Source organism: Nansenia antarctica (assembly GCF_963989245.1).
Source record: "Nansenia antarctica genome assembly, chromosome: 4".
NCBI lineage: Eukaryota > Metazoa > Chordata > Actinopteri > Argentiniformes > Microstomatidae > Nansenia > Nansenia antarctica.
In genome coordinates, this window is record NC_137689.1 from 23089041 (window position 1) to 23114183 (window position 25143).

Sequence of the window (25143 nt, forward strand, 5' to 3'; positions counted from 1 at the left end):
ATTATGGATTAATGGCATGCTGGAATAACTTTTGGTTTTGGAATGATATACCAGAATGCAAGTTGCTTGGAGAAATTACAAAACAAACAATAGGAACTAAATTGACCTCTGATGTTATCAGTGTGTGTATATCTGTAGTTTTTGCTGTAATATATATTTAGAGGCATTTTTTTTTTATAATGGAAAAATATATCTTGCAATTCTTTACGATTGCATCTGTTTATATTTGTTTTCTTTTTGTAGAAGGTTGTGATATTGGCACAACTGTTTTTGTAATGAAATCGGAGAACTGGCATGTTTGTTTGGATGACATTTTGTTATGTGCAGATGAGTTGTTGCCAAAGGATTAGTGAGGTTCAAAACCCAGATCTACTCTTCATCCTTTGCTCAGAGGTGTTCCTCATGACCTGCTACTACACAAGGAAGCATGAACCAACCCATACTTGGCATGCACTGTATGCCAAGAAAAGAAGAAAGGCTGAGCACAAGCAAAGGTGGCCTGTTATCATGGGAAAATACAAGACAAATGCATTTGATGATGATGAAGAAGAAGAAATGAAGCCTGTTTGTATTGTCTGTAAAATAATGTTGGCATGTTCATCATCAATGGTAACGCTCTGCTATGTTTGTCTGTCATATAATGTGTTTGATACTCTCAACTGTAAAAGCTGATTTCCAAGGCAAAAACCATTTCTGTGCTACCCGGCAAGTAACACGGTTGAATTTGATTAGTTTGACAGAATATGCCCTAATGCCTCACATGGCAGTTCCAATCTGATGCAAATGTTTACTGTCATTTTGGGATGTAAAAATAAAAATGTCTGTATGTCCCATATCTTCCTCCTGAAGATGAAGTTTATCTTCTGTATTTCTTGAGTCTGACATAGCTAGTACTGCATTTGAAATACATTTGTTGGAGCAAAATATTATAAAGGGAGAAATACAGGGGTGGGAAGAGCAGTGCCACTTTTTTGGGGGGGGAGGGGGGAGTTGGTGCCAATGATTCAAGTGTTTGTCAGAGATGTCCACTACCTGGTCAGACATAGAGGAGTGACCACTAGGTCAAGTGTGAACATAACGCTCATAGATTGGTCCTCTGTGTTTGTCTGTCCCTCTTTAACACTTTTTGTTAACTTTACTGTAATTTCTTTCATATGAATCCGATCTTGTACATTTGTCATAATAAAATGGTTGTAAACCTGACGTGGTCCTCATGTTTTCAGTTTCTTGGACAAAAATACAATTAAATGTGTCGAATTGCCGGCTTTCTGAAGGGACGTGATCTCTGCAATATGAATTACAATACTCAGAGGAGATAAAACGTTACTCCGCCCCTCCACCAAATCCACAATCTGTTAAGAGGAGCAACGTGGTACAAGTCAGGGGAGGTAACAGCAGTCTGACTGCTAGAGTGAAACAGTCTACACTACATCAAAGGCAATTTCAACCTTCGGGTTGATCAGGAACCTGGGCGATGGTGTTGCTGACAAATGTATCTCCTCCAAGCGAAGGCATACGCCATGAACAAACTGAAATTACCGCTGTTTGGAACGGCCAAGGACTTGGACAAGGAACTCTTTACGTTGCAGAAACGTGAGTTTTTTTGTGCAGTTTTATACCTGGAGAGTGTGTGTTTTCTCAGGTGCGTAAAATAGGCTATATTAATTGACACTGTCACACTCTTCCACCAGACGTGTATTGTGGTTCGATGGATCTGGAATGGGATTTTCCCTCGAGTATCCGTCAATCAGCCTGCACGCCATCTCACGCGACCTCGCGACGTATCCGAAAGAGCACCTGTACGTAATGATCAACCCCAAACTCAAAGGTCAGTTTTCACACATAGAGATACTGTCTGTAAGTATTATTTTTCGAATAGTTATTGAAAACATGGGAACATATTCTAAAACAACAACAAAACTAAACTAAAACATGTTGAAGCGAATGTAAAGAAACATTAAAAAAAGAAAGAAAGTTGATTGTAGTGTGTCAAAGGCAAGGAAGTGTTTTCTGCTCGGGTATCCAAAGCCCAAAATAAATGTAGGTCTATCCATAAAGTAGGCTAACCCACAATTGTGGTGTTTTGTCCACATCCTCATTCGCTGCTGAATGGCCCTTTTTACCGGCGAGAGGCGCATTGTCGTAATGCGGATGGGCGCGCTGCCAGTCACGGTAGCGTGGATTAGGACTTCCGATGCTCTGGACAATTGTTTACGCAACCGCTCGGGATGAGTTGCTGCAGACACTAAACAAAAGTTTTTGCTTCATGCTTTGACCTAGCAGCTTATGTTTGATAGGTATAGACATGTTAGTTCCATACGAGTTGCATAGCTTCACACTTACACGCATAGTGTAACACAGGATTATTAGGCTATATATGGAAAACGAATTCTGGGTTCCTGGTTGTGGTAGGCTACTCTTTTACTTTTGTTTTGTGTGTGTGTGTGTGTCAGATAACAATGATGTGGAGGAAGAGGATGAAGAGGGTAGCGATGAGGATTCCATAAGTCCTGTGACAGAGATCCGCTTCGTGCCCAGTGACAAGGCTTCCTGTGAGTGGTTTCAAACATGACCTGTACTTCCATTACAAGATCTGAGTCTGAACAATGTTTAGGTCCTGAAAAAAGTACATTTGAACATTTTAAGAAATCCTTATCAGTTGCTCAGACAAACACTTTACCAGACCTCCCTTAAGTGTCTGTGTGTGTGTGTGTGTTCGTTCCACCCCCAGTGGAGTCCATGTTCTCAGCCATGTCTGAGTGCCAGGCGCTGCACCCTGACCCGGACGACTCTGATTCTGACTTTGAAGGGGACGAGTACGACGTTGAGGAGGCTGGTGAGTTTGCACACCACCCTCCCTTTACGTTCTCTTGACATTCGGTCCACGCTCATCATCCTCAATGTTACTTAACCCCGGCTCCACAGAACAGGGTCAGATAGACCTGCCCACATTTTACTCCTTTGAGGAGGGGCTGTCCCAACTGACCCTGGAGGGCCAAGCCACCCTGGAGAGACTGGAAGGCATGCTGGCGGTGTCTGCGTCCCTGCAACATCAGAACACGGTCAGGGTCAGGGCTACGGAACCCCCCACAGGATGCAATGGTACAGGTACACGCATGAAAAGCTTTGGAGTATATAGACCATCATGCACTTTACTAGTTAACAATACGTTCCAGGCGTGGACATCATTGTGGTGACGCATTGTGAGAGGGCTGTGGAGGTGGAGAAGGGTGTGTTTGGCAAGCGTGGTCTTGCCTGCGAGTGGTAAGCTTGATAATTACAAATCTTGTTACTGGAGGGAGATAATCCCAGTGTGCTCTGAGTAGGTCAGCTGTGTGTCAGATTGAGTGGCACACCACCAGCAGATGGCTCAAGTGAAGTAGACGGCTCAAGTGAAGCAGACATAGAACTCGCAACCATGTGGCCACAGATCATTGTCAGAAATGTTGACACCTATGTGCCAGTGTTGCCCCCTCCCTAGATTCCATTCCATTTTGGGCAGGGGTGGGTGTAGTGGGTATATGCTATAGTGGATGTCCTGTAACATATAGGTTTATGATCTCGTGTGACTGCGGCGATAGATGGATCATGGCTGAGATTTCCTTACAGTGTGTCCCTATCTATAGGTGAATGCTGCCGAGTGCAAGTGATACTGTTGTGTATTTGCCTGTGACCAACCTTGGAAAGGAAAACAATGTCTTGCGAAATCACCACTTGATTCTTAAAGCTAACATTAACCTCCGTTAGAGTACACATCTAGCTAAACGAGAGGTGTTGCATGGAGTTGTTCTTCACATATATTGTTGTTATTCATTCTGTTCCTGAAATATCTCAAGTGTGCAGATAGCCTTACTCTTGAGTTCAACCTAGTTGTTTTAGTCAACTGGCCATGCTCTGACTCCAACCCTCCTCCCTTTCCACCTCCAGGTGAGAGGGCAGAAGCAAAGCCTGTTGTGGTTGGGGTCTCGGGGCAGTTTGAGGATGCTGATGTTGATCATTGGTAAGAATTTTACTATTGGAATGGGGGTGATATGGGGGGGGGGGATTCAATTCTATAACTTCATTTGTAAGTAATCCTGTACTTTTGTTTAGAATTATAAATGGATCATGAACAGTACTTGAATTAGCCTTTTACTGTAACAAAGATTGATAGTTGGCATATATTCTGACTTAATTGGTTGCACTGACACACTGCAGTCAGTATTTCAAAACATTTAAGATCTGGATCAGATTGATCCATATTCTTTTTTGCTATCCAGGATCAGATCTATCTGGCTGATTTTGAGTTAGAGGGGAAATCAGCCAACTCGACCTGATCCTGGATAGAGACAAACGATCTGGATCAATCTGATACAGTACAGAAATACTGTACTGGGCCCTGGGATGATAAAGTTCATCCAGGCTCTACCCAGAATGATTAATTATTACTTCACATGCTCCTCTGCCAAGGGAACACCTATGAATTGTTAAAGCAGCCAATTATTGCACAGCTCTTTTGAGGTAATGCTGAGCTAGTCAATGATGTCACCATGCTCTCAGGTCCAGCTTGTTATCTGCCCAGTGAAATCTGACCTTGTGTTGCAGAGGGAACAGAGAGCCTCTTGTTTGCACCCGACTTGGGCACTTTGGAAAATCGGAGCTGGGGCCTGGGGTGGTGATGGAAGTGAGCGGAGGGGAGGGGTGAGGAGAGTTGCGTAAAGGTCGGATTGTGTAACTGATGCCGGTCTAGCCTAGGTTCTGTCCGGGCCCTCTGGATGTGTACGGCCAAGCCTCTACCAAATGCTCACCAGCTAATCTCTACTGACCTATGACATCATACATAGGCCTCTGGAAGACTAATGAAAAAATAACTATTGTTAACTTTATTTGTCTGTTTGGTGTTCTCATTTGTTACTGAAGGACCAGCAGAAAGATGTATTAACTTTTTTGGCTTTGTTTATTGTCATACTGAAAAATAAAAAGTTGTTTTTTTATCTAGCAAAATTGTGTTTGCTGTTGTGAATCAATTACAGGGCAAGAACTTCTATCTGGCATGTTCAGGGTCTGTCACAGACCAGCTTTAGGGCCAAAACAATGAATATGCATAACTGTTTTTGGCATGGATTGCAAGTGGCATTGTGAGTTCTCTGCAGGCACTGGTTCTCTTCCGGCTGGGTGGGTGCCCAGTCATTCTGCCCCCCCGCAATGTTGTAAGAAAGAGGCAGCTTTGTGTGTGTGTGGCAGGGGGTCTGGCACTACTGGCACACAGAGAAGTGATTCAGTGGAGGAAGAGGATTTGTGCTGATATACAGTGACAGCTCAGAGCCAAAACACCCCTAGTCCCCCGTTCTTTTGATCATTCCTCTTCCATTAGCAGGGAAGCAGAAGTCTTTCAGGACCCTGTGTGCATTTTAAGCTTTGCTGAATTTGCATTTGAAAAAAATAATATGTATATATACCCTGCTCTCCACTGAATGTTTTGGATTTGAAGTCAAACTATTACTATGAGATTATTAGATGGTGTGTGTGTAAACGTTTTATGCATAGTTCCCGTCACATTATTTGCGCATCATAAGCTTTCAATATCTAGTGTCTGTCAACATGAGGACCAAAGAGACACCAATGAAAGTCAGGAAAGCCATTATGAGGCTGAAATATCATAAAGTTAGCCAAACCTTAAACCTACCAAAATCAACAGTTTGTAACGTCATTAAAATGAAAGAAAGCACTATTGAGCTCAGAAATCGCAAACGGTCTGGTAGACCAAGGGAAACTTATACAGTGGATGACGAAGAATGTTCACCATGATTACAAAAACCCCAAAACAACTGTCCAAAGATCAGCAACACTCCAGGTGGGAGGTGTGAATGTGTCAGAGACTACCATCCACCAAAGACTTCAGCAGAACGACAGAGGCTACACTGCAAGGTGCAGATCATTAATTAGGAGCAAAACATGATGGTTCAATGTCTTGTGGACAGATGAGACAAAGATGAACATGTACCAGAGTGATGGCAGGAGTAAAGTGTGACAAAAAAAGGATCTGTCCAATATCCACAGCATACCATCTCTGTGAAATATAGTGGAGGGGGTGTTATGGCTAAGGCATGTATGGCTTCCACTGGAACTGGCTCACTTACTTCACAGATGATGTAATTGCTAATGGCAGCAGTAGGATGAATTCCGAAGTGTACAGAAACGTTTTGTCAGCCCAAGTACGACCAAATGCCTCCAAACGCATTCGCTTCATCATACAGCAGGACAATGATCCAAAACATACTCCCATAGCAACTATGGATTTTAGGGCCAAAAAGTGGAAAGTTGTTGACAGGCCAAATCAATCTCCAGAATGAAATCCTATTGAACATGCATTTTGTTTGCAGAAGAGGAGACTTAAGGCAAACGTCCTCAGAACAAACAACTGAAGATGCAGTACAGGCCTGGCAGAGAATCACTAGAGAAGATGCCCAGCATCTGGTGGGGTCAATGGGTCCCAGACTTCAGGCAGTTATTGCATGCAAAAGATTGTCAACCAAATACTAAACGTGAGCTATTTGGACATTTGATCTGTCCCATCACTTTCAAGTCCCATATGTACACAAAATAAATAAATAAAATACAATCAAATAAAACAAATAAATAAAAGCTGAGAATCTCTACTTGAACCTCATAAGAATTAAAATCCAAATGTTGGGATCTTCGCTGTCCCATTACGCAGGGCACTGGGTATATACTGTATAAGGAATATTCTGAAATTAAAACTGCAGTACTAAGCCACAAAACAAAATCTGATTTACAACTCTTAACCAGGATTAAGAGTTTGCAGCAGTTTCAGTAAAGGTTTCTCTTTATCTACTGAGAGGGAGTTTATTTAGTTCGTAACAGTAAATTAGGGAGATTGTATCTCTTAAAACGAATGGCACTGGGCACTCCACCCACTCCTCTCCCAGAGGAACACAGATTACAGGCTGACAAGGCACTGCAATCTGTCATGGGTGATACACCCAGTCCAATCATAGTTGAATCATCAGCTCAGTAGATGTTTTAGAGCCATTTCCTTTTTACATGCACACATAATCCACATCATGTTGCATTATTCTGTACAACTGTTGTTTTTTTTACATTGGATATTTCACTTTCGACAATGTTTGTGCAATGAATAACTCTGACATGGGATGCTTGGAATGCTTATGTTTATTTTCACATTTTCCAACAAAGACTTACTTTCTCATTGGTTAAAACATGTACTTTTGTTCAGGTAAAACAATGGCCCGGATGGATCATCTCCACTTCCACATTCATTGGCAACAGATAAGACTAAACAGAACAGGATCCATGACCAGGGCCCCAGTGTGTCCTTCAACATTCCAGCCAAATGAGGCTCAGGAATTCAGACGCAACATGCATCTTGTGTACTCGGAAAACAAAACACACACAACTAAAGGTCAGGAGTAATTTTATATGACAGTTTCTACTGCCTTAATAAGGCAATTCTTCATCTGCAACCAGAGTTAACCAGATAAAATAATAATTTAATAAAATACTCTTTGGCCTAACGAGGTACATTATTGTGGAATTCAGGTGAAAACTAAAGGGCAAGACACTAAAACATGTGCAGACTAGAGCCAAGCAGGAACTTTTCTCTCAATCTCCTCATCATACACAAGGTGTTCTTCAAACAAACTGGCAATAAGCAATGTGATAGAGACCCTCTGAGGTTCACCTTTGGCAACTAAAGTGGGACAGTTCAAGCACTATTGAAAACCAATATCAATACAGAGAATACGGTTTTTCATGATATGGTTGCTGCACAACTGTCATATCAAGCATTCTAGGTGCTACACATTTCTTGGTTCAAGTTTGACTTCATCAAGGAAGGAAGGAGGAATTCTTTTGACTTTGTACTTCAATTTATCTCTGCATTCACTATGACTAGTGACAATAGGTTATTAGTGTTAATTTCCAGTTGGCTCAGTCTAGCCATCTTGAGTATGCTGTAGCTTATAGTAGTGTTCCAGGGAACCGGCTCAAGTTTCAGACCAGGAATCTCGGCTCATTCAGTCAAGGCATACTGTAGTATGTCAATCCTGCTCCAATACTGAAGTGTATGTAGGCATATGAGGACAATAGTGTCCCTCATTGTCTGAGGTTTGACACAATGAGTGTTTTCACAAGATACAATCATGGCTAACAATATTGGCACTTCTGTCAGATAATGCATCACTTCTTCCAGAAAAGTGTTGCAATTACAAAAGCTTTGGTATTCACATGTTTACTTATTTTGTTTGCATTGGAACGACACAAAAAAGCAGAGAAAAAAGCCCATGATGATTCCACACAGAACTCCAAAAATGGATTGGAAAATGTTTTGGTTTTAATATTTGGTAGCACACCCTTTGGAAAAAATAACTGAAATCAATTGCTTCATGTAACCATGAATGAGTTTCTTACACCTCTCTACTGGAATTCTGGACCACTCTTCTTTTGCCAACTGCTCTCCAGGTCTCACATTCTCCCAACTACTGTTTTGAGATTGCGCCACAGGTGTTCTATGCGATTTAGATCTGGACTCATTCAGAACTCTCCAACGCTTCGTCTTAAAGCACTTCTGGGTGCTTTTCGAAGTGTGCTTTCGGTCCTTGTCCGGCTGGAAGACCCATGATCTTTGACGGAGACCCAGCTTTCTGATACTGGGCTCTACATTGCACACCAAAATTCTTTGGTAGTCTTCAGATTTCATGATGCCATGCACACAGTCAAGACATCCGGTGCCAGAAGCAGCAAAGCAACCCCAAAACATCTGTGAACCTCCACCATGTTTGACTGTAGGGACCATGTTATTTTCTTTGAAGGCCTCATTTAGTTTTCTGTAAACAGTAGAATGATGTGCTTTACCAAAAGGCTCTATTTTGGTCTCATCTGTCCACAGGACGTTCTCCCAGAATGATTGTGTTGTTGGCCAATTCCAGTCTGGCTTTTTTATGTCTCTGTGCCAGCAGTGGGGTCCTCCTGGGTCTCCTACCATAGAGTCCCATTTCACGTGAGCTCTCAGTGAGAGCTGACACTGTTGTACCCTGTGTCTGGAGGTCAGCTAGAAGTTGTTTGGAAGTTGATCTAGGTTTTTTATCCACCATTCGAACAATCCTTTGTTGCAATCTTTCATAATTGTTTCCTCTTCCGTCCACGTCCAGGGAGGTTAGCAACTGTGCCATGGGTGTAAACTTCTTGATGACATTGTGCACAGTGGACACAGGAACATTAAGATCTCTGGAGATGGACTTGAGCCTTGAAATTGTCCATGCTTTTCCACAATTTTGATTCTCAAATTCTTTGCTCTTTTTTCTTTTCTCCATACTCAGTGTGGTACACACTAGGGCTGCACGATTTGGGGAAAAAATCGAATTGCGATTATTTGGACAGATATCGCGATTGCGATTAATTTGCGTTTTTTTTTTTTTTAAATAGCAAAAAGGAAGTTTTTGTAAAGTGTGGCCATATCTCCGGCTAGGAAGGTCATATCAACGTGCAGTTTATTTGTACGTCTTCAGGGGACTTAGAGGCTCCCTCCTCTAGCACCCCCACAGCCCGAGCTACGAGTGAAAGAACTAAACTTACATTGGGTTGCTTTAAAGTTGGGTTGCTTTAAAATCAAGCTTCAGATTAAAACATGTGATGGAGCATTACTAACTGACTCAGGTGGTTTGTTTCACACAACCATCTAGGAAAGCTTAATTGGAAGCTGTTTGGAAAAGGGCAGGTACTTTCAAAAAATACGATGCGATGTTGTTGGTGTGCGTTCATTGACGTTGACGTTCATTGACGTTGACGTTCATTGTTGACGTTCATTGTTGACGTTCATTGACGTTGACGTTCATTGACGTTGAATCCGACGCGCTGTATGACGTATCCCATACGGGTAGTGGTGGTCTAGTGAGTTGGACTTGTGATCGGAAGGTTGTGTGAGTTCAAATCCCGCCTGAAACCACACCACTACTAGTGTGCCCTTGAGTAAGGCACTTAGCCCTCAGTTACTCCAGGGGGAATGTCCCTGTAATTCGTAATTGTAAATCGCTTTGGATTAAAAGCATCTGCTAAATAGCAAAAAAAAAAAAAAAAAAAACGCAGGCAAATCGCAGGCTTTGCGATTAGCTAATCGCATCATTTCAAATCGCGATTTCGATTTAAAATCGATTAATCGTGCAGCCCTAGTACACACAGACACGCAACGCAAAGGTTCAATCAACTTTTCTCCATTTTAACTGGTTGCAGGTGTGGTTTCTGTATTGCCAGAACCTGTGACTTGCCACAGGTGAGTTTAAATACAAATTAAAGGAGTATTACATTCTTGAAATCCAATTATTTCTTATAATTTTGAAAAGGTGCCAATCATTTTGTCCAGTCCACTTTTGGAGTTCTGTGTGGAATCATATCAGATGTCCTTTTTTCTCAGCTTTTTTGTGTTGTTCCAATGTTTTTGGCCATGACTGTATCAGTATCATGTCACAGTGTAGATGTGACATGACTTATCACGACTTAAAACCTTACCCCTATTAGTGTTGTGTCAGTTGTATGGACTAGTAGCATGTTTGGTTCATGTTTTAATTTTGGTGAGTAAAATAATTTAAGTCAAGGCTTCTGGTGTGTGACTCCTTAGAACTAGTTAGGCTAAGGTGATGAACCCTAACCCTGAGGGTCAAAGATCAGAGCTAGCTCCATAGCACACACCATGAGGGCTTTGGCCACTGACAATGTCTCAGGCAATTTTCTGTTTGTGTTACTGCATCTTTTTCTGTACTACAGGGAAGTCCAGCCCCATGGTGGCTTTCCCAGAGAGGGATGGGACGAGTTTCTCGAAGAGCAGGATGCAGCTTGCCATGCCTGTGAATAGAGAGATATATTGTTTTTCAGTGGTGAATAACATTTAAAACAGACATTTTATTTTGACACAGGAAACTCTTGTTCAGTCAACATCCAGTTAGCAACTGTGTTGATTGACTGCAGTCCAAATAGCTAACGTTACTTTCCTAAATTCAGGCACTTTGTAATAATAATACTAATAATAACGGCTGAGATTTATATAGCGTATTTCAAGAGACCCAAGGATGCTGATAGGATGTGTTTTTCAGTATAAATTTAAATACTCTGTAAACTTCAATCTTAATCAAGCTGTGACATCTAAACTGTTGACACTCAGCCAAACACTGGTTCACCCTCTCTGTCTCATTCTCTGCCATTCTCTACCTTGCAGTATGTAACTTGGCCAGTGACCAGTATAGAACATGGGTCAATAGGTCATCTTCTTATGGAGCGGAGTTAGAAAGTAGGGGAGGACCCTTCCGGGTCAAGGTAGACTCAATGGGGCCTTGTCAATGAGTGTTGTGATTTGTGATGGACAGCTGTTTGCTTGGTCATCAACTATCGCCTATAAGTGGTACTGTCTAGAATACATACTGTGTGCGTTCTGTCTCCCTGTGACTGAGCACAACCGACGTCGTAATAAACTTGTATCTTAATTGTCTACTTTGAGCCAATCTCTAATTACTTTTGGGTACCAACGATCTCGGCCACCACCCATCAATCAATCATCAGGAAACCATCATTACAGACGCTTTACATATTGACAGAAAGACAGTCAGACAGACAAACAGAGAGCCTTGAGTAAACAGTAAACACAGTAAACACAGTAAATTAACACCAACTAACTAACTAACTAGGGGCCAAAGGTGAACAGGTAGGTTTTGAGGGTTGATTTGAAGGTGGCCAGGGTAGGGGCATTGCGGATCACTGTGGGGAGAGAGTTCCAGAGGGTGGGCGCTGCCACACTGAAGGCTCTGTCGAGATATGAGATTACAAAAGTTGTTGTGTGGTACGTGCCCCATGAGCTGGTGTAATGGATTTGATTTATCATCATCTACAGACTGCGGACATTACATTAAACTAGTATGATACTGTAAGGATTGTAAGACTTGAGTTCACGGAAGCACACGCTGGCACTGTACTGTTCCCTTTAAGCCCTGGAGGAAGTTGACCTTCTGATTGTCATTGTATAATTTGCACTCTGGCCAGGAATACATAACAGTCTTTACCTGAAGCTGGGCCCAGCCAGTAAACAAAGCAGTACTCCAGGAAAGTATGTCCACTGCAGGGGAACTGAATGGAGAAGGCCAAGACTGGGTTGAAAACAGCACCTGACACACTACCACCTGAGATGGAGACAACAAAATCAGGGAGTAAAGGATAAGGTCTCATGTACTCTCACACACTCTCAACTACAAACATATCTCTTCAACCACCAGGTCTTTAGCAACTGATTTTAAATGTACATTTAAATTCAAATTCAAGAATGACATAATTTAAAACTAACTAAATCTGGTAAGTTTCATAATAATAGTTTAAGAAAGTATGTACCGGTTGGAGGAGACCGACTGCATAATATTGCAGCAATTATTAATTATTGGTTATCAATTTGACAAACCTGCGTAGACCAGAAATGTGATGACAGCAGCGACGGCAGGTGCTCTGAGTGCCTCGGCTACTTTATAAATGTGCAGGACTGCAGCTTGGAGTGCAAATGCACAAGCCAACTCCACCGCCGCGGCCTCCACCAGGGTACCATTGATGGGGTTGAAACATTTAAATCCGAACCTCTGGTGTCTGAGGTGGAGGTCGGAAAGACCCAGCGACCAGATGTATGGTGCAAGGAACTGGGCGACCGTAGCACCTATGAACTGACAGGCTATCAACCCAGCAGCACCTTTCCAGGCAATATCTTTACGGTAAATGTGCTCGAGAACACCGGTTGGGTTACAGAAAGCCCCGTGGAACGTTAGTATGTGGATCACCGTGATGACATAAGTTAGTGTCAAGCCTATGTGCGGTTCAATTCGGCCCACTTCGCCCAGGAGTTTGAGTTCGTGCGTGCACGCACAGAGTTGGAACGTGGAAACCGTTTCTGCCAGGTACATCCCATAATAACCCCTCCCGGAGAAGAGTCGCGCGGTCGTCCTGCGCGTCGCCTCGCTGAGAAGCACTATCGCCCCCACTAGCGCTACTGAAATCACCAAGTCTGCCATTCTCCCTGAGGATGGGTCAAGTACTGTTGCTGTCTGTCTTCGTTTGTAGATTTTTGAAGTGCTCCTTCCCACGACGTAATTTCTGACAGCATGCGACAAAGTCCACCGAGGTCTCCGCCGCAGGGACCGGCGTGATTAGGTACGACTGACCGCCCACGGAAGTTGCTGTAATGTTGCAATGTTGACTCTCTTAACATCATTGTGCCCGGAAGAACAGCAGAGGGCGCAATATGCAGTCAAAATTCCGTTACATTTGATCACAGTTGTAGAGTGGATCACGTGTGTATTCAGGATTCTGTCAGATGTTTCCACATGGCATGAAACATTATTTGGACTGTCTTGCATTGTTGAATCACACACATTATCCTTGTTATGACCAGGATAGGAGAGAGGAGGAGAGAGCAGAGGAGATGAGGATTGTGACAGACAGATTAAACACCAAAAGAGCTACTGGAGTGGTGCCTTGGCTTATTTTTCCTCAGGGTTTTCCTCCTGCTGCTGAAAATAAAAATACTAACAAAGCCGAATGAGAACTCAGATTGCATTTCATGTTGTGAAAGCCTATGCACCTTACCGGAACCTTTTGGTAGAACAAAGTGTCTCACATATAGCCTATTATACAGTATATCTCAAAAGTGAGTACACCCTTTAGATTTTTGCAAATATTCTGTCATATCCTTTCAGGGGATAACACTATCTTAATGAAACTTTGATATAACTTAAAGTAGTCAGTGTGCTGCTTGAATAACAGTATAGATTTATTGTCCATTGAAAATTACTCAGTACACAGCTGTTAATGTCTAAACAGCTGGCAACAAAAGTGAGTACTCGTTTGATTGATTGATTGAAAACTTTATTAGAAGATTTGCAGGAGTAGGTACATGAAAGTACATATTACATACAAGGTCAACTAACAGGATAAAAACCCAAGAAAGCCACTGGCTTATTTCAATTGGGGTCCTTGATTCTCAATTCATCGTTACATGTAAGACAGACAAAAAAAACTAGTACTATCTACAAGATAATACAGACAAATAACTAGTACTATCTACAAGATAAACATACATCCATCATGGGAAGAACAATATAACAAAACATTAGGTATGTACAGCGGGTAGGACAGGTGGGGACATACACCACAAGTGGGGGCGGGGGACAAAACACAAAGTATGTACAGTGGGTAGTTCGGGTCTTTTAATCTGATTTTTGATTCAGAGGGTCCAGTTACGGATTGCAGCCTCCTGTAAATGTTTTTTGAGAGTGGTTTTGAAGGTGGGCAGTGTTTTGCACTCCTTTAAGATTATAGGAAGGGCGTTCCACATTTTTACTGCATAGTTTGCAAACGAGTTTAACCCCTTGTTTGTGGTGCAACGCGGTTGAACGTGGTTCGTGGAGCTTCCTCTGGTATTGTATGTGTGGACGTTGTTCACTTTTTGGAAGTATGTTGACAGGTACTTGGGTGTCTTTGTGGTGTAGCGTATCTTGAAGACCAGGCCCAGTGCAAGCTGCTGCACTCTGTCAACTACTCGTAGCCAATCAAGGCTCAAAAAATGAGCAGCGGTTAATATATGAGTAATGGCAGTAAACAACAGGTAACATTATAAATGATAAAGGACATTCTGAATGAATGAATGACCAGAAAGTGTTAAGCCTCTTTCACACATACGGTAGTTCCCTGTAATTTCCATGGAACTAAGTGCATTGCACAGTACCATAATGTCTGGGTGCGATGTGTTGCTTGAACAAGGGTGACCCCTCCAGTTTGAAATATGCAGTGCTGCTGTATAACCTCTCTGCTTACTCATGGTAAACAAGGCGTCACATAAACGTATTCCAATACGTTATTCACTCCCAAGTATTTGGTCAATGCCCAATAATAAAGGCTAGGATTGTTATTGGTTGTGTAACAACAGTTGCGTTATTGATAGTCCATAATGTTTCATGTGACCCTGGTTGGATTAGCAGGCAGTTACTTGAACCACTCAGTTAGTGAGTTGTCATGACACCAACTTAGACAGCCTACTATTAAACAGCCCACCAACTGGCCTAACCTGATCAATAATTGTTGGAAGTCATTTCTTGATATTCTGTATGTATATTGTGACACTATATGAAGCTCTTATGAATGACATAATGTTTGTGAAATACTGGTTCCCTCTAAGCACTTTATTTGAATATATTCTTATATTATATTATATTATTCTTATATATCCTCACGAATGATTCCTGACTTTCAGAGGTGCATCACCGATTACAGCTTAACTAATAAAATGTAAATACATCAGAGAGGGGCATTGGAGATGAGTGTATCTTTCCCCCTGTCACTCTCTATCAGGCTGAACTGTGAGCATCAGTTGGTCCCAGACATGCTCTGAAAAAACAGGACCTCTACCCCATGGAGTATTATGTCACCATGGACACCACAGCTATTACCTCTGAACGTCTGTTACTGTGGAGAGCAGAGCCAATAGAAAACAAGAACACATCTGTTGGATCAGAAACACCCAGTATGCTCTGTGCCTCCACCACATCACCTTGAAGGCTCCATGAATTCTTGACTGAATCTTTGTTGAAGGTCGCCCTCACAAAAGAGGTTTACAGCTCGGGTCTTACCTGGTCAAATAAAAGTTAGATAAACATTCAGCTCTGTGTTACAAAACATTGTTGTAGGATCTGGATATAATCATGGAAAGAAAGATGAATAGAATATTTAACCACTGAGCCATGACTCCTTCACACTTGACATTGTTTGTTTCTTATATTTATATAATTGGAGCGGTAGACCATTTAGCCTGATGCAATGGATGTAATGTCCTATTGATTTAGTGCATTATTGAGAATATAAAATCATTTGAGTGATCAATGTCAATTTATTGAATCTCAATTGCAATTATTACACTCATATTACACAATACACCCTGTACATGCACATGTATTGAAAAGCCAATGAAATATTTTTCCAAAGAAATTAAGTATTGTGTTATGTATAATAAATAAATAAATATGTATATGATTTGGTAGATGTCAATTTATTGAATCAACACCCTTCATCTTTGCAATTACACACAATACAAAATGTACATGCACAACACATGCATTGAAAAGCCAATGAATACAATATTTCTCCAAAGAAATTAAGTATTTATAATGTACTATTGTATGATGTTATCTTTATTATCTTTTATGTACACTATCCACTATACTATACTGTACAGATAGACGACTAGGGTTGTCATATTGCACATAGTGTTATTGCACATTCATTTGAAGTGTCGCAGTTTGCAGGCTAGAAATGTACATATTTGTGCCTCAGAGACGTGATCGGGCAGCACGACTGCTGTGCAGAGGTGGTGGGGCCAGTCGGCCAGCCGAGGTGGAGGAGCGGAGTGAGCGGGCTGGAGTTTGGGGGGTTACCATTTCCTTTAGGTAGGCAGGGGCTGTCCCTTTAGCTGCCTGATATGCAAGCACCAGGGTCTTGAATCGGATGCGAGCTGCTACCGGGAGCCAGTGCAGGGTGCGAAGGAGAGGGGTGACATGAGAGTATTTGGGGAGGTTGAATACCAAACGTGCAGCAGCGTTCTGGATGAGCTGCAGAGGTCTTATGGCGTAGGCGGGGAGACCAGCCAGGAGTACGTTGCAGTAATCCAGGCGGGAGATGACCAGTGCCTGGGTCAAGAGTTGCGCTGCCTCTCTGGTAAGGAATGGTCGTATCCTTCTGATGTTGTAGAGGAAGAATCTGCAGGAGCGAGCCGTTGCTGCAATGTTCTCCGCACAGGATAGTCGGTTATCCAGGATCACTCCAAGATTCTTGGCTGTCAGGGAGGGGGTTACAGTAGAGTTCTCCACAGTGATAGAGAAGTCTTGGAGAGGGCTTTCCCGGGGATGAAGAGGACCTCGGTCTTGTTAAGATTGAGCTTGAGATGGTGGTCAGCCATCCAAGTTGAAATGTCAGCGAGACATGCAGAGATACGGGTTGCCACGTGTACATCAGACGGGGGGAAGGACAAAAAGAGTTGAGTGTCGTCTGCGTAGCTGTGGTAGGAGAGCCCGTGTGAAGAGATTACCGAGCCAAGAGACTTGGTGTAGAGAGAGAAAAGTAGGGGCCCTAGGACAGAACCCTGGGGTACCCCAGTGGAGAGGGTTCGTGGAGAAGACAGCGATTCTCTCCAGGTCACCTGGTAGGAGCGGCCCGTCAGGTAGGAAGAAAACCAGGAGTGTGCGGTGCCAGAGATGCCCAGTTCTGAGAGGATGGAGAGAAGGATCTGGTGATTGACTGTGTCGAAGGCAGCAGACAGGTCAAGGAGAATGAGAACAGAGGAGAGGGAGGAAGCTTGGGCAGAGTGGAGGGCTTCTGTGACAGCAAGGAGTGCAGTCTCAGTGGAGTGCCCAGCCTTGAAGCCGGATTGGTGGGGGTCTAAGTGATCCATCTTCCGGAGATAGTCAGTCAGTTGTTTAGATGCCGCGCGTTCAAGGGTTTTGGAAGGGAAGGAGAGAAGGGATACAGGTCTGTAATTGTGGACAGATGAAGGGTCAAGGGTAGGTTTCTTGAGGAGGGGCTTGACTCTGGCTATTTTGAAGGCCGCTGGGACAGATCCTGTGGATAGGGAGGAATTGATTAGGGTGGTAAGGTAAGGAAGGATGTCGGTGGAAATGGATTGGAGAAGAGGGGAGGGGATGGGATCAAGAGGGCATGTGGTTGCCCGCTTTGATGTGATAAGTGTGAGAATCTCATCAGGGGAGAGGGGGGAAAAAGATGACAAGCCCGAGACCGAGTGTCGAGTGCTAGTAAGATGTAGAATACTCTGACATCATAACTAGAATGACAAAAAGAAATGTGTTCTGAAATCCACTCACAACTCGAAGAAAACTGAAGAAGTTTCTACATAGCCAACTGCAACCTGTTTACTCATTTTCATTTGACATTTAATTTCTGGAAAATGGCGACACATATTTCAAATACAAGAGGAAGTAAGGTGTGTTGGCTACTTGCTTAATTCAATTTAACAGAATCTTTGTTATGGCCACAGGGGCATTATCAATGCTTCAGACAGGCTTGCTTTTTCTATTAACTAATTATTATTTCTATTAACCTTTAACATAAAAATGTAAACCAACGGAAAAAGGACAAGATGTATACAAGATGTATTACATTTAAAAACAGTTGCCATACTACTGATAGCAAAAATAAATAATGTCTTTACCTCTGATAATTGTTGTCAAAGTAACATTGTCTTGTGATCTTGTCCAGCTAATCCATGATGGCTCTGGGGAGAACAACCCTTATGATGAACTCATCAAGCATGTACAGCTCTACAGCAACAAGCAGGTAGGATAGTTGGTCAAAAGGGCAAAGAGCCTCTCTCTCCTCTCACATGAAGATGTTTTGTTCTCCTGAAACACTCCACCTCAGAGGATGTCATTGTAAAGAAAAGCAGTTTTCTGTAGTGTTGACATTGAGTTCTATATTTCAGGAAAGAAGCCCCTTGGTGTTTGTCCTAAGCCCTCAGGTGTTTGCTGACATCATGGTCCATAGGACAAGATGGGGCATAGAGAATTGGCCTAGCACACCGATGATCCATTTTCTCAATGAGAGGTAAGAGAAGTGAGAAATCATGGCTTTACATACTGTATCTACAGCCAATGCCCATTAATAAAAATGTAACTTCTATAAGCAGAAGAGATGTTACATTAACAGATTACAAACAATTACTATTACAGTGCATGTGTACTGTATATCCACCATAGTCAGAGATAGTGAGAGAGAATGATTTTCTGTTTTATTTGAAGGTTTCAGATGAGGCCATCTCATGTCATTGAGGCCAGAGATCACTTCTTAGCTCAGAGGGTAAGGAAATGCTAGGCAGTACAAAAAAATGTGGTTGACAGCAATATCATTTTCTAGTGTTAATCCCCCCTATGCAGGGTCGGAGTGGGACTCATTTTTAGCTCTGGAGTTTCATGCCTCAGACCGGCCCACTTTAGTTCACAACCGATTACAGTAGCCTATATTAAAATCATGTAATTACAACCGTGGTATTTGAGTCTGTAATAGCGGACTCACTGTTCTCTACAGTCTTCTCTACATTTACAGGATGCTATGTCATGGGTTTGCTTCATTGTTCCCACACTGGTACAACAGCTCACCTGTGCCTTCTACTGTGATAGCAGCAATCCCTTGCTGGACACCACTAGGGTGACCAGGTCCCAACAAACCAAATGTGGGACAAGGAATATGTTTGTGTGGGACAATGTGGGCCCGGACCGAACTTTAGGTGCCCCTGGTAGCATCCGCCCCCCCTGGCCGAGTTGAGAGCTATGTCTATCCAATTTTTTAAATATATATGCATTTCCATTCTGTTTCCTATTCTGTTTGGTTTATTCAGCAGCATCCAATAATAGACTATGCAGATAAAAACGTAACAAATATATAACAAATATATGTTATTTGAATGTGAACCTCACAATAAAGTATCTGTATGGAGCAGAAAGTGAAGTCAAAGTGCAGTATCAATTTAGTATATTAATAAAGAAAAGTAGCCTGACAGTGTTAGGCCTGTAGATGATTGACTATGTGATTGACATAGCTGTCAAGGCTAACTCTGCACTCATTCAGACAATGACAGTGATACCAGCTGGTCAAAGGATAAACCATTTGCCCAAGTAATTTTCAGTGTTTTACATAGCCTGAAACTTCAGATTGTAAGCTTTGAAATGATGTGTCATACATTGAAATCAGATTTTTTTTTGAAGACGACACGAATATTTGAATGTTGGTGCACCTCAGACAGAGACTGACTGGGAGAAAAATCACTCTGCTGCAGCAACAAACGCTGTTAACAGCTAGCGGCTAACAGTGGTACATCGCTACGAACGCCTAAATACGTTTTTAACATCACACAACATGCTGAGAACATGAACTAAAAACACATAAACTGATGAACACACAGTCCTTGATTTTGAACACGTCCTAAAACAAAAGTATGTTTACAAGTAAAGTGGTCCCTTACCAGTATGTTCAGTAGCCTACGGCAAAAGGAGAACAGTGAATCCAATGCAACATTATCAGTATTTAGTGATCGTTAAACTGTTGTTTATTATATCCAGTGGGTACTTAAAAACTTCAAGTTGGTGTTGAAAAAATACGAAAACTAGATATTGTTGACACAGTTTCACTTTACGAGCCCTTTGAGTCAGCGGGTGGTTAGCACATTCAGCCAGCTCCCTATATCCACGTGGGGCTGTTGCCATGGGAACATGAATGCTGTTTCCTGATAGGCTGAAGACATCCCATAGATTCTGGACGTTCTGCTGCAACTGAACACGTCGGCTCTTGGTTGCGGCGCTTTGTTGCGGCGCGATGGACACTGGCCCCGTAGCCGCGCAAAGCGGGATATCTGGTCACCCTATTTATATGGCATCGGCCCAGAATGGTACCGGCCCAGCCGCCCAGAACGGTATCGGCTTGCAAGTACTACCACGACTGAACACCGGCCCAGACCGGCCCAAAACCAGACCGGCCCACCGGGAAAACTGGAGGCTGTTGGAGGTAGAAATTGGAGGCTGGTGGAGGTAGAAATCGGGGGACAGCCTCAATCCGTTCCGTGCATTACAATGAGCCTGTCCTCCGATTTCTACCTCCACCAGCCTCCCCTGCTGTAGTAGCTCCACTTTGCCTCTGATAAGGCTGTGGAATTTTCACCATCTTTGTCATACCTATCCCAATCCTTTCAGATCTAATCGAGTTGTATTTGGACAAGCAAGGAGTAGAGTAGGGACTAGAAGTTGTGTTTGGACAAGCAAGGAGTAGAGTAGGGACTAGGAGTTGTGTTTGGACAAGGCCTAACATGCACATCTCCTCTCTTCCTCAGGAGACCATAGAACAACTACACCCTCTGCCCTCCATCCTGAACCAGATTACAGAATCACTGGGCCCCAATGCCCTGAGGATCACAATTAGCAAGTGAGAAAATGCTGTTGTGGGTGTGTGTGTGTGTGTGTGTGGTCGACAGTTTTCTCTATTTCGTCTATAGGCATGCCCCAACATTTTTACATTTTATCCACTTCCTCCATCGTTTCTAATGAGACTTCCACGTCCTTCACTACCTTTTCTTATGAGTTTTTGTCACAGCGAAACTCCACGTATATGTGTATTCTCATTCTGTACTTAGCTACACACAGCAGTAACATAAGCCTGACTCGACCCAACTCCATCTCCCTCTCTCTTCCTCGCAGCAACACGGGCCACCTATCCAAGCCAACCTACGTGCCCCCTAAGGACCTGGGCAAGTACAGCCCTCTCCACACCTCCCTCCAGCAGCTGCCTGTGGACCCCAGGAGCAGCCACAGCCAGGGGAAGGATGAGAGGGGCACCAGGGCGCGGAGGAGCCAGAGGGAGAACAAGCGGAAGCCTGTGGAGAGGTCCCAGAGCACCCCCCACAGGCGACCGGCACACCCCAAGCAGCTTGAGAGGAGAACAAGCACTGAGAACCTCCCGATGGAGCATCAGGAGGAGACAGGGCAGGAGACAGGGCAGGAGACAGGGCAGGAGACAGACACGGGGGCCAACCCTCCACTTGACATCTCATTACCACAGACGGTGAGTTTTTCGTACCTTATTTGACTTCACGTCCGTTAGTAAAGCTAGTTGGGTTGGTCTTCGGCTCTTTCTTAGACTTTATTGGAGGGAGACTGGTGAGGTGCAATCTGGCAGATCGAACCCCTGCCTCAAAGGGGAATGGGTGGTCAGAAGTTGGCAACACCAACCCCATGACCAAATGTTTTGTAATTGACAAAGTGCTGCATATGCCATCATATTGACCATATACAGGTATTTGGGTATAATTGAGGTAGGTATAGGTCTAGGTCTAGGTCTAGGTCTAGATTGAGGTAGGTATAGTCCTTATGATGGATAACGGTTCATAACCAAAACATAGTAGTTGATTGATTATCATAAACACCATGCCCCCTATCTCCCCTTCTATCAGAGTGTCCGTGGTGTGAAGCATCCACCTGCTCCATCAGTACCTTGGATTAAAGACATTTACAACAAGCCGTACGAGATGAAGGCAGAAAACGAACAGATTACCCTACTGGACAGGGTGAGTCCATCTCTACACAACTATCCCCCAGTAACACTGCCTCATCTTAATTCTCTGGCACATTTTTTTTAATTTTTACCATTTAGCAGACTTACAATTAGAGATTACAAGGACAGTCTCCAGTCTCCGTGGAGTAATTTAGGACTAAATGCCTTACTCAAGGGCACACTCGTGGTGGTGTTCCCAGGTGGGATTTGAACTCATGTCCAACTCACTATCCCAATTAAACACAGTCTTCATCAGTAGTAATAATAATATATCAAACATATATAATGCTTTTCTAAGACCAAAAGACGCTTTACAAAAAGTGAACGGCACAGAAAAAGAAAAAAATATGAAAGCTATGAAACAAGAAATGTCACAGCATTGATTTGAAAGCAGATAGGAATTAACAATGTGTATAACAAAGCTGCTGGAATGCTTGATCCAAATAGCTTCTTTAAAAAAAAATGTTTTATCACATACAAGTGCAAACTCTGTTTATGTGCAGTATAGTTTCCAATCCCCATTCAATTGCCTTATTTTGAATTGAGTCGACAATACCTAACTTTCACATTTTCCCAGCATGCCCAGGAGTTGTCAGAGCTGCGTCTGGGGGTGGAGCAGGTGACGGAGCGGGAGCTGGAGATGGCCAAACGCCTGGAGGACTTCATCGTCCAGAGCCAGGACCAGAGTGCACAGCTGCAGGCCGAGGTCAACGACCTGAGGAACATGCTGATGGTCCGTGAGGAGCAGCTCGCTAGCGCTACCTTCAGGTGAGGCAAAGAAGTAATAATAATAATAATAATAATAATCATAATCATAATCATAATCATAATCATAACAATAATAGTAACAACAACAATAATAATATTCATCATCATAATAGTAATAATAATAATAATAATAATAATGATAATAATAGTAATGTAACATCCACAGTTTGGGGGAAAAGGTGATAGAAAGTGAATGTGATGAAAGTCAACTTTAACAGTTACAAGAAAGGCAGTTTATTCGGTAGGTAATGAATGAAAAGATATGTGATCAAACATACAATGATCTCTTCCCCTCTGTGTCTGTCTAGGCTGGGGGTCATTGAGGAGGAGAGGGAGGAGGATGAGAGAAAGCTGAGCGTCGCCGTGTCAGCAGCGGACCGGATGAACACACTGGTAAGATAGAGATGCAAAAGGATCGGCCATGTCGTGAAATTAATAAGCCTATACAATACTCCATGTTCTGGCAGCGTGACCTGACGGAAAACAAATGAATAAGCTGTTTTATTATTGTTATCTCTTCTTCTTCTTCTTCTCAGTAGGAACAGATTGCAGACCTGTTGAAGGATGTACACCAGCTCAGTGGCCAGAATAATATGCACAACACTCTGGGTTAAGGGCCAAGACACACAGTGACAGCAACCGAAGTCAAAAAAGGAGAAACCGATGACACCAACAGCCATAAACAGCCATTAACAGTAGTTGAAGCCGGATGAGAACAGCCAAGATAATATGGCTATTTTTTTTAATAATAACAATTTATACAATATGGCCCTTGGAAATAATGACGATTTCTGTGATAAAGCCATTAGTTTATAATATCCTATTGAGTCAAATGCAAAGCCTCCAAAATAATTCAGATTTGCCCTAATGTCTAACACATTCTCAGGCAGATGGTTATGATGACGCTTTTATCTTCTTGTTCAATTCCCCCAAAAAAGGAATTGACTTGTGTTTCCCTATGAAATTGTAATATTTGTGAGTAAGCATTGAGTGAGCAATGAACGTTGTTTGCAAAATTGATTGCAAGACATTTGAGTGTAGAAATGTAAAGAGTAAGGTGGTCTGCTTCAATAACCTATAGGCCTATTGTTTATTCTGCTATACCGTGACCTGGTCTAAGATAGACGTTTTGTTTCAATTTATTTTGTAACATTTGATGCACTGCACATTTTACTTGCAGTCATAATTTAATGAATAATAATAGCTTAATAAAAAATAAAAAAATCAAGGCATGTGAACGAGTGTTTGTTGGATTGGGTTATCTAGGCTAAATTAGAAATACAATGATCATCCACTGCAAAGACCAATTAGATGTTTTCCCTTTCTGGAAGTATCTGAGGACAATAATAATCCACAATTCTCCATGAATCATGAGACCAATTCCAGGTTATTTGGTTCTGCTGGCATTGCGCACAACGAGGACACAGTTGGCTGTATTTGGAGATTGCGCAGAACAGTTGAACCAGACACCACTATCAGGTGGCGACTCAGGTGACACGGACGCAGGAGGTGAGAGTTTAGTTAGTTTCCGGTCCAGCGCTGTTGTACAGCTGCGGTTAACAGGAGCCCCTCAAACGGACGTTCACAAGATTTGCAACAGGACAACAATCCCAGCAATTTCGACAAGGGTTTCAAATTATATGCGACATCGTATATTCACAACTACGAAGGTAAGAAAAGAACTATTGACTGTCTGGCTTACTGACTAGCATATCTATCTGTCTAACGTTGGGTAACGCTATGTGCTTTATAATAATAATAATAATAATGATAATGATAATGCATTTTATTTATGGGCGCCTTTCAAAGCACTCAAGGACACCTTACAAAGCATGTAAAAACAAGCAACAGATCAAGTTTATCTAGTGTAGCGTCTTATTTTTTAGCAAGATAGCTAACTTAGATTCCTAACGTTATTTGCAACACAAGTATCCTGGATGTGTACTTCTGCAAATAGGTATGTACAATGAGGTACTCATGGGCAAGTACAGCCTATTTTCTGCTTAGGGCTTGTCCATCATATTTTACTACTTTTTAAAATTCTACTTATTCAACTCTTTAATTACAGAATCAGGGGGGAAACAATCTAGTTATAGTAGTAGCTACTCCATCAACTGGAATAGTAGCGCAATCGAATTGTAAAGAAACTGACGACTTTATTGAGTTGATTCTACCGTCTCTGATTGACTTTCGTTTAACTAGATAGAGATAACCGGCTTAAGTTTCGTTTCTCCCTCG

The 25143-nt window shown here is 42.5% G+C and overlaps 2 protein-coding genes across 5 annotated transcripts; one reads left to right on the plus strand and one right to left on the minus strand.

The window, feature by feature from the left end:
• Positions 1 to 1370: 1370 nt before the first annotated feature.
• Positions 1371 to 7334, plus strand: LOC308156671 (methylosome subunit pICln-like). Of its 4 annotated transcripts, none has more exons than XM_080530069.1 (7): positions 1371 to 1593; positions 1692 to 1828; positions 2454 to 2552; positions 2732 to 2836; positions 2926 to 3108; positions 3928 to 4000; positions 7238 to 7334. In XM_080530069.1, the coding sequence occupies exons 1-7, from the start codon at positions 1475 to 1477 to the stop codon at positions 7239 to 7241; spliced, it is 720 nt and encodes a 239-aa protein (XP_080386195.1). In that variant the 5' UTR covers positions 1371 to 1474; the 3' UTR covers positions 7242 to 7334. The 4 variants fall into 4 exon arrangements, with proteins under 4 accessions (XP_080386195.1, XP_080386197.1, XP_080386198.1 ...); XM_080530071.1 differs by having other exon boundaries at positions 2926 to 3102; XM_080530072.1 differs by lacking the exon at positions 7238 to 7334 and adding an exon at positions 4585 to 4972 and having other exon boundaries at positions 2926 to 3102.
• Positions 7335 to 10719: 3385 nt separating this feature from the next.
• On the minus strand, positions 10720 to 13129 carry aqp11 (aquaporin 11). The gene is made up of 3 exons (XM_080530068.1): positions 12455 to 13129; positions 12066 to 12182; positions 10720 to 10857 (listed from the first exon to the last, which is right to left on the minus strand). The coding sequence occupies exons 1-3, from the start codon at positions 13050 to 13052 to the stop codon at positions 10754 to 10756; spliced, it is 819 nt and encodes a 272-aa protein (XP_080386194.1). The 5' UTR covers positions 13053 to 13129; the 3' UTR covers positions 10720 to 10753.
• Between the last annotated feature and the right edge of the window lie 12014 nt (positions 13130 to 25143).